The 9,092-nt window shown below is 36.3% G+C and overlaps 2 protein-coding genes across 2 annotated transcripts; one reads left to right on the top strand and one right to left on the bottom strand.

The window, feature by feature from the left end:
- Window positions 1–341: 341 nt before the first annotated feature.
- LOC147850785 (B2 protein-like) lies at window positions 342–3,944 on the top strand. The gene is made up of 6 exons (XM_087335873.1): window positions 342–590; window positions 1,571–2,037; window positions 2,277–2,377; window positions 2,481–2,564; window positions 3,072–3,182; window positions 3,299–3,944. The coding sequence occupies exons 2-6, from the start codon at window positions 1,581–1,583 to the stop codon at window positions 3,341–3,343; spliced, it is 798 nt and encodes a 265-aa protein (XP_087191999.1). The 5' UTR covers window positions 342–590; window positions 1,571–1,580; the 3' UTR covers window positions 3,344–3,944.
- A 709-nt stretch (window positions 3,945–4,653) lies between these two features.
- Window positions 4,654–7,958, bottom strand: LOC147850784 (DNA-directed RNA polymerase subunit beta). Its single transcript, XM_087335921.1, has 4 exons — window positions 7,607–7,958; window positions 6,411–6,851; window positions 5,859–5,974; window positions 4,654–5,180 (listed from the first exon to the last, which is right to left on the bottom strand). The coding sequence occupies exons 1-4, from the start codon at window positions 7,903–7,905 to the stop codon at window positions 4,762–4,764; spliced, it is 1,275 nt and encodes a 424-aa protein (XP_087192047.1). The 5' UTR covers window positions 7,906–7,958; the 3' UTR covers window positions 4,654–4,761.
- Window positions 7,959–9,092: the final 1,134 nt, after the last annotated feature.

Below are 9,092 nucleotides of genomic sequence, written 5' to 3'. Positions count from 1 at the left end.
ATCTAGGGTTTTCAAAAAACATACACTCTCTCTCACTCTGTTCTGTTCCCCCCGCTCCCTTCCCTTTTTACCTCTCTCCTTCTCTGTGTTTCTCTTCTTTTCAATCTCTCCTCTACCGTCTTCTGTAATTGGGTTTAGGGTTTCTTCTACTCTTCTTCTCTACTGGCTTTTTAGGGTTTCTTCTACTCTTCTTCTTCTTTTATTTTTATTTTACTAGTTTTAGGGTTTCTTCCACACTTCTTCTCTACTGGTTTTAGGGTTCTTTCTACTCTTCTTCTCTACTGGGTTTTTAGGGTTTCTTTTACTCTTCTTCTGTAATTGGGCGTAGGTTTCTTTCTACTCTCTTCTTCTATATTTGATTTTAGGGTTCCGTATACTCTTCTTCCATAATTGGTCATTTAGGGTTTCTGCTATCTTCATTTCGTGTTTTATTTTTAGTGTTTCCTCCATCACTTCCTTCTGTAAATTCTTGAAGGACGCTCCCTTTTTTTAGGGCGTTTCTTCAATCAAGAGCTTCTCGCTCTGTGTTTTTGGACGGCTGAGCTTTGATTCCGCCACTACTCTTCGGGTTTCTGCTATAACATACAGAGGTAAGCCAAGAAAACCTCTCTCTTTCTCTCTGTTTTTCTTCTTAAATTTTCTGTATATTTTCTTCTAATTCTTCTCTGAAATTTCCCCTTGTTTCATGTATACTGTTACTTCTTTATCTGTCTTTACCCTCTTCTGCTTCAATTCGCTTCTCTAGTTTTCTGCTTCTTTTGGTGCTAATTTAAACCTGTTAAATTCTTGTTGTTCTCCTGCTCGTTTTTTGTTCTTCTGATTTGTCTGTTTAAGTTTTCTGGTTCTCCTGTTCAAAATTTTGATTTTTCCTGCGCAGCTTCTGATCTTACTGTCCCATTTCCTATCTGTGCTGCTCGTTTGTTTGGTTTCTTATATGCAAAAGTTCTCTGTTAAATTCGCTCAAATATTACCATTTCTGCATATTTTCGCATTCCTCTCAGATATTCTGCTTGATGAGTATCTCTGTATCTGGAAATGAGTCTGTTTTCAACCGTTATTATGGTTTTCCTGATTCTTTTGAATATATTTAGTTTTTATGTTTTCTTTTACTTAACTGTTGTTCTATGTCTATACTTCTAGGGTATTTTGTACTGTATGCTTCAAGAGGATTTCTTTCTTTTAAGGACAATGAATTTTTGGAGGGTTCTTGAATTCCCTCCAGGGTTTTCTTTTAATGTCGAAATTTTTTATAGCTTTCTGTACTTAACCTGCTCCAGGGTTGTTTCTTTCAATTCAAGAATTATAGTGTTTTTTTTGTTTATTGTCCCTTCTAGGGTTTCTGTTTGTGCTGATGATATTCTGTGTAATTCTCTTTTTTTCTCATACTCTGTTGTTGGGGTTGTGATTCTTTTTAATTTTACTAATTTGAAAGTCCACATTTAAAAAATGTTTGTTCATTTTTGAACCTTCAATAATTGGAATGATGTGAAATTGCACTGTGGAAAAATGCTCCTCAGCCATATGTATATATTGATTTATTATCATATAATTTTTGTTATTATTATTATAGGGGTTTGGATATGGATAGCATGTATGCATTCTGGAGCTTCAGTAATGAAAGGAGAGGACAAAGCGAGGTTCAAGAAGACCACAAATGGAAAATTGTTGCATCACAACTCGCTATTGTCGATCAAATGAGAGGCAATATGGATAGAAGCCACTCTGAAACCAAGGTTGTGGACAAGAATTTCAAGCCAGTTAAAGGAGGGAAAAAAGGACGAGTTGATGATACTTTGAAAGGAGAGGGATTGAATCAGAAGTTAGTGGACATGAAATTGGATGAATTTGGTCATAAGCTTTTGTCTGGAGGAAGTTTCAATTCTTCAGGACAACAACAACAGTCAGGTAATAGTGGTGATAAACGATTTAAGTCGTTGCCCCCTGCCGAAACTCTACCAAGGAATGAGACTCTGGGGGGTTACATCTTTGTGTGTAATAATGATACAATGGCGGAGGACCTGAAGCGGCAGCTCTTTGGTATGATCCGTAGTATTTTCTCTCTCTATCTCCCTTTGTATGTGTTTGTAAGTATGTAAATCTTCCATTTATGCATGTGTATGTATACATCTATGCGTGTGTATGTGTTTGTAATGCATGCATTTTTGATGTGTTCCTGTGCCTTTATGGGTTTTTGCCTATGTATATGTACGCATGTGAAGGGCATGTGGGGTTTTAAGAAGATTTAAATTGCTATATACTTTTTTCTCGCCATACAGGATTACCACAGAGATATCGGGATTCAGTTCGTGCAATTCAACCAGGCCTGCCGCTATTTCTTTACAACTATACCACTCATCAACTTCATGGAGTGTATGAGGTAAAAGTATTATATGAGTTTATGAAGTATTCTTTTCTATTGATTAGCATGAAAATCAAAGTCTTCTTGGGAAATTTTCTGAATCCATATTTCCTTTTCTTAGGCTGCTAGTTTTGGTGGTTCAAACATTGATCCAACGGCATGGGAAGACAAGAAATGTAAAGGAGAGTCTAGATTCCCAGCTCAGGTTAAGTGTCGCTCTTCACTTACTGCGTTGCATTTTAGTTCGTAAATTCTCTACATTGTTGATACATGAAACCATGGAAAAACAAATTTTGATGCTGAGGTGGCATCGTCTTATTAGACACTTAAAATAGTGGGTCAGAGTCCCTAGGTGCTTGAGAGTGGCGAAACACGGTAGGTTAAATTTTTGCTATGTATTCTGATTTGGCATAAAGTCATTGGTATAAAAAATGTTGGGTAGGTAGCTTAGTTCATTCGAAGTCCACGATTCGTTACAAGGCAGCGTAGCATAATCTTATTGTTCGGACCTCTATTTCGTTTTAGATTGGACAAAAAGTTAAACCAAGAATTTTGTATGTGGCCATGTTTAAGAGGCGCCAACTAATTGTGGCATTCTGGAGCTTCTGAACATATTTCAATCACTTATACAGACAAAGCCCTTTTGTTCTAATTGATACTACTTGTTTTATTATGATATTTGGTTTGCTAACTCTATTTATTTTCTTTGCAGGTCCGCATTCGGGTGAGAAGGCTCTCAAAGCCCCTTGAAGAAGACTCTTTTCGACCGGTTCTCCATCACTATGATGGACCCAAGTTCCGTCTACAACTCTCAGTACCTGAGGTTAGTTTCTTTTGATTCTTTTCTATATTTTTGACTAACTGGATCATTTTTTGACCGTCTTTGTTTCTTGTTTTGCTTTATATTTAGTTAATTGTTTCCGTTTTTGGCTATTGCAGACGTTGGCATTACTTGATCTTTTCATTGAATCGGGTTTGGCTTGAGCAACCAAACAATCAATTCAACTTTATGCATTAATTATGATGGGTCCAATCAATGCAGTACATGCTACATAAATACAATTGGATAAAGCAGAAAACTATATGATGTTTTTTGAGTTACCTTCAAGAAGAATGAATGCATATGAATGCATTGGTGTTGTAATAGATAGAGTTGGAGATACATGTGGTGTAGCAAAAGGTTGAGGTCGATATATAGCCTGATGTTTGTTGTAGTATATCAAGGTGGATGGAGGACAGAAAGGGAGAGAAGGGAGTTTTGGAGTATGTATTTTTCTTGTTGTCGGCAAGGCGTGAATAATCATGAACTGTAACCATTATTGAGAAGTATTAGGGTAGATAAGTGATTTCTTTAGTAGGTTGTTTCTATAGCCTACTTACTATGTATGCATCGAAGCTGTGCATTTGTTTTTTGGTTTCCTAAGAGACGAGGACATTTTTGTCTCCAAAGGATTTGTCCTGGTATTGGAAAAGCAGGAATGTTGCCTTTTCCATTCCATGGTTTAACTGGCTTTTGTATAACGTGGAGTCTGTATGAAGAAAGTTTCAACATTTAATCCAAATCTTTATGAAATTTCAAGTCTTTATGACTTTTGAATCCTTGGTGATCTACTTTTTGAAGTAATTAACTATGACCCTCAGTAATTTGTATATGACTCTCAAAAATAACTATTGTCCCTCGGTAATTTGTATTATGACTCTCAAAACATTATTCTTAGTTGGAAAGACAACTAACTGTATGTTGAGGATGTCGTTTTGAACTCTCAAAAATAACTATTGTCCCTCAGTAATTTGTATATGACTCTCAAAACATTATTCTTAGTTGGAAAGACAACTAACTGTATGTTGAGGATGTCGTTTTGAAGTATTTGAGTGTATTGCTTTGTATACGTGTTTTTAAATAACTGTTCATTATTTATATGTATTGAAGATGGATATGTTGACTAGCAAAGCAAAGTAAACCACGTGTTGTCAGAAGAGTATTCAATGTACATAATAGGTTGGTTAGTACGTAAACCATGTGCTATCTATCAGATGGATAATGAGCTATGAAGAATCATGACCAATTTAAATGCACCATAAATTTTCTGTATAGATCAAATCTCAACTCATTACCAGAACACAAATCCTCTTCACTCAAATGTCTGAAAAAAATAACTTTGCCAAAATCTGCCAATGTCTTATATCAAGTGACAATTCTTGGGAAGTACTGTCCTACAGATATTTAAACAATAGTTAGTGCTACAAAATGCCTTTCTACGACACAAAAGTTGAAGAACACCAAGTACAAATAATACAAGAGTGAAATTACCGACTATCATAGCTACTATAACATTTATAGCTGATACAATCCTTTTATCTTTAATCCTCTTCAGTTTCAGTTCATGGAAATGCAAAAAGAATTACAGATGTTGAGATATTTTCAAGTACACCATTTGAGTGTAGCCATTAAAGACATCTTTATCAAGGGTACTTAGGCCAAGCTTCTTAAAGAGTCCTTTCTGACTACGTTTGATAAGAGGGGGTGAGGTTCGAGATGGATCATACCTAGTTTGATGAGTTAATGTAGGATCTGCAATAGGTGGCAATTCCCAATAGAGCTCTAAGGCAGCTTCAACTTGCTTTGAGTTCTTGAGATGATCATTTTCACTTATTAACTCAAAACTATGATTGAAGTTATCCCTCATTTGTCCTCTCACTCCCCACCATGCATTATCAGCTCCACATAGCTCATCCACATTTACTGCTTTCTCCCAAATATTGCTCCTTGTCACTCTTACATGAGCCTCATAACTGTCTTTTGAGCAATTATGGCCACCACCTTTTTACCATATCCAGATCTTGTATAAGTTATAGCGCATATATATCAATTGCCCTTATTTTTCTAATTCGCATAAATAGAGATAGATCTAGATTATATTTGTCACAAAAAACAATGCATGCCAAAGAAAGTAAAATTGTTTGAAGTTCAACATTATATCCTATATACTATTTTACAAGACATAAATTCACCCAAAAAAGTAGGGTTTAATATTTCAGACAACTGCCCATTTTTCAAGATTTTAAAAAACTGTTAATCGTGATCACATTTTGCTAAATAACTGTTTTTTAAGGTCTTTGGATACCTCTACTAACTTTTTTAAACATTTGCAAAATTTACAATCTATTTATTATAGCATTTTACAAGTATATTTTGCCAAAAAAATGCTGAGTTTTCACATGATATTCTATAATTTGGGCAGTATATACACAATTTCAACTGCTGTTTTTCAAAGTTGAACTACAAATAGAATCATTTGCCTACTAAAAGATTATTTTTCAGATTGTACCGGTAATATATTTGCCAAAAATAAGTAAAACATGTTATTTAGCCAATCTATGTATATACATACACACGCGCACACACACACACACACACATAAATATAAACTCTTATTAGGATTTTACAAGTTATAAAATCGCTGAACCATTCATACTTCGGAAACTTTAGAAACATTACCTTTTATGTGAGGCTGGTCACAGATTTGTCGGAGAGAATAATGATCCCCAGTTCCAGTATCATAATTATCTTCAAACACTAAATGTTGAAACCCTGCCTCCAGTGCTTGCTGAAATCTAAAGTATTAAACCTTATAAAAAAATCTTGAATTCTAAAATTTGGGGTTTGAATTAGGAATAAGTGCATATATGTATTTATGTATATTGGAGAACACAAAAATCTACAATCTGAAAAGTCTAAATATCAGAGAACTATGGCATGCTGTGCATAGATCCATACAGGAGATTTAAGCAAGTCAATCTTACAAGATATTTCCAACCATAAAATGGATACCTAATCCATAGGTTATTTCCTAGCTTCTACTACACTAAGCTCCAGCCAACCGTTTGATACCAATCAATATCCCTGTTCAACTCGGTTTTCCATGAGAATCTTGCCAAACTGGTTCAAGCATCGCCATCATATGTTGCAAACTTCTTACAAATAATTATTCATACCCATTTGAGAAACCATGACGATAGTTCTTAGAATGAAATGTAGAAAGCAGCTCACCTTCTCAATTCGCTTTGATGATCATCGAAGAACAAGAAGACTCTCGATTGCTCTTTGATGCCATGCTCCTTAAGTACATCTTTCCAATTAATGCTTCCAAAATCCACAAAATCCCTCCCAGCATAGTACTTGCAATTGGAGTCAACATATGCAGGGCCTTTTTGCAAGTATTTCTTTGGGTGACGAGGTGTTATTGAAATGATCGGCTTGTCAGGCATAGCTTGTCTTAGAACCCAAGTTGAGTGTCCTTTAAAAGCTCCACTTTCAATCATTAGATCGGGTTGAATCCATCGAGCCATAAACCATAGGCCAAATGAATGATCAAAACCCATTCCAAACTTATTGTTCGGTATGGGGCGATTTATATAGATCTGAGCAAACTCTTTGAGACCCTTGAGGAGATCATCTTGAGTCCAGGGGACATTGGCACCATTTCTAGTCCTGCAAAGGAACAAGGAATAAAAAACAAATAAGGACAGGGGTATATGCCAATTAGAATGTGCATAAATGGTATATGTCAATTTGAACAGAGCTTTCAGTCATCTTGCAGATATCTGTGTAATTCCAATTTGAAAGTTCAATCCAAGATTTTTAACAAAGGTTTCACTAATTCTGCAAATGTGTCATATGCAAGATGTGTGTCTCCAATCCCGAGTTTTGAACAGAGCTGGATTGCTTAGCCTTTCTTAGTTCTACATCATAAGGGCTCGATGCATATATGTGTGGATGTGAATTAGGAGATTCAATTTAGGCTTTTGAATTCCATTACCCTAACATATGTGTATATGTCAGCCTGAATATGTACACGCCTTAGATCTAGGCTTTTGAATTCCATTACAATAGCATATGTGTATATGTTAGTTTAAATATGTACAGGCCTTAAATCTAGGGTTTGGGCAGAGTGAGTTAGTATAAAACCCAAAAAACCTAAACCTTAAGGTGTATGTGCTCAAACCTTGAACTACATATGAGAAACATGTCAATGATCTAACCATAAATCCTTAAATGTATGTAGATAAAATACATTTTCAACGAGTTATGAATTTGACGAAACCCTAAACCCAAAAAAAGATATTAGCAAAAGTTAAACACTAAATGCATATAATTAAACCTTAAACCCTAAATCAGAGAAGAGATGATGCACTTTCAAAAAGTCATATGGTGAAGAAAAAGGGGTGGGGGGGGGGGGGAGCTACCTACACCAAGGAACGCCAAGGATGCCAAAATCTGAAGAAACCATCTTCTGTTCATTTTCTTCACGATCATCTTGATGACGATCCCGATTCTGATGCAAAGACAGGGACAGAGAAGGGGAGCCATTACTATGAGAGCTTCGGCTAAGGAGGAGCTCATTCCATTCCAGAAGAAAGCCGAGGAGGAGGAGGAGGAGGAGGAGGAGGAGAGAGGAGGAGACGAAGCAAGTGGTGGAAGGAGCCCAATGGGTAGGGCCGAGTCCTTTGGGTTTCTTCCAAGGCTTGGGAAAAGCAGAAGCCATGGCTTTTGAGACAGTGGGTCACTCAGTCTCTCTCTCTTCTTCCATATCCTCTCCTCCTCTGCTTCAGATAGATCTCCAACAGCAGCAGGGCAGGGGCAGGGCCATGGCCATGGCTATGGCTGTATCAGTATGTACTAATTCTGGGCCATATACCCCTGTTGATTTTCTGAAATTACCAAACTACCCCTGGTCCACCATCACCACCACAAAGGAAAGAAACAAAGACAAGGGTCCTTCAAGCCATATATGCTTTCAGATCCGAAGAAGGAAGAATGTGATGAGCGAACAAATACTTTGCCTTTCTTTCGGAAATGGAGAAAGAAAGAATTTAGTCTAAAGAAAGAAAGACGTAACAATTGGAACCGCGAAACCTCGGCTTAACGGTTTAAACGGTTCGGTTCAATTCAAGTTTAGGTTCAAGTTTTTTTTAACGGTTTGGTTCGGTTTTAATGGTTTGAAACCACAGTTTGATGGTTTAATGGTTTTTTATTTTTTTTAAAACAACCTTTTCATTTTCAAACCTAATTCTCACATTGTAGGAAAATCTTTAAAATTTTGAAAATTTAAAATTTGAAAATTTAAAATTTGAATTTTGACTAAGTTGAAAACCAAAACCGAACCACGAATTTTTTATCTAACGGTTCGGTTTGGGTTTCAAAATTTTTAAACGGTGAGGTTTGGACACTCTCGAGCCGAACCGAACTGAACTGTTGCCGATTGTTAGAAAGAAGGGTCCTTATGCTAGATGATTTTGGAACCGAAGAAGGAAGAGTGTGATGGGCGAATGAACGAATACTCTGCCTTTCTTTCGGAGAAACTGTGCTTGACTCTCCATAACTAAGATTACATAAAAAATAATCACGTAGATTCATGCATCTTTATAAAGGAGGCTTGCCCCATAAGGTATCATTTTTAATCTTCCCATTGAAAATTGATGGGATAAAAGTTCCACTCTACCCAATATATGTACTCTTAGTGTGAACACGTCCTCACAGTTATAACTTAGTTACCCTAACTATAAAAGTGAGAGACTAAGTCTTGTAATCGAGGTACCCAATATATGTACTCTTAGTGTAAACACATCCTCACAGTTATAACTTAGTTACCCTAACTATAAAAGTGAGAGATTAAGTCTTGTAATCGAGGTTCGACGGGAATTGCAATGCAACAATCTTCTTGAGCTTAAA

The sequence above is a fragment of the Azolla caroliniana genome, unplaced genomic scaffold (assembly GCF_043228905.1).
Source record: "Azolla caroliniana isolate FFs.n. ecotype wild unplaced genomic scaffold, voAzoCaro1.0.p SCAF_20, whole genome shotgun sequence".
NCBI lineage: Eukaryota > Viridiplantae > Streptophyta > Polypodiopsida > Salviniales > Salviniaceae > Azolla > Azolla caroliniana.
Note: the sequence above shows the minus strand (reverse complement) of the source record. Positions and strands in the feature narration are given on the sequence as shown.

Bases quoted from the DNA above. Each gene is read 5' to 3' on its own strand.
- LOC147850785 (XM_087335873.1), top strand. From the start codon at position 1,581: ATGGATAGCATGTATGCATTCTGGAGCTTCAGTAATGAAAGGAGAGGA. The intron at 2,038-2,276 runs GTATGATCCGTA...CTCGCCATACAG, and splicing joins CCTGAAGCGGCAGCTCTTTG to GATTACCACAGAGATATCGG. The intron at 3,183-3,298 runs GTTAGTTTCTTT...TGGCTATTGCAG, and splicing joins TACAACTCTCAGTACCTGAG to ACGTTGGCATTACTTGATCT.
- LOC147850784 (XM_087335921.1), bottom strand. From the start codon at position 7,905: ATGGCTTCTGCTTTTCCCAAGCCTTGGAAGAAACCCAAAGGACTCGGC. The intron at 6,852-7,606 runs GTAGCTCCCCCC...GTTCCTTTGCAG, and splicing joins CTTGGCGTTCCTTGGTGTAG to GACTAGAAATGGTGCCAATG. The intron at 5,181-5,858 runs GTAATGTTTCTA...TATGGTAAAAAG, and splicing joins TGACCAGCCTCACATAAAAG to GTGGTGGCCATAATTGCTCA.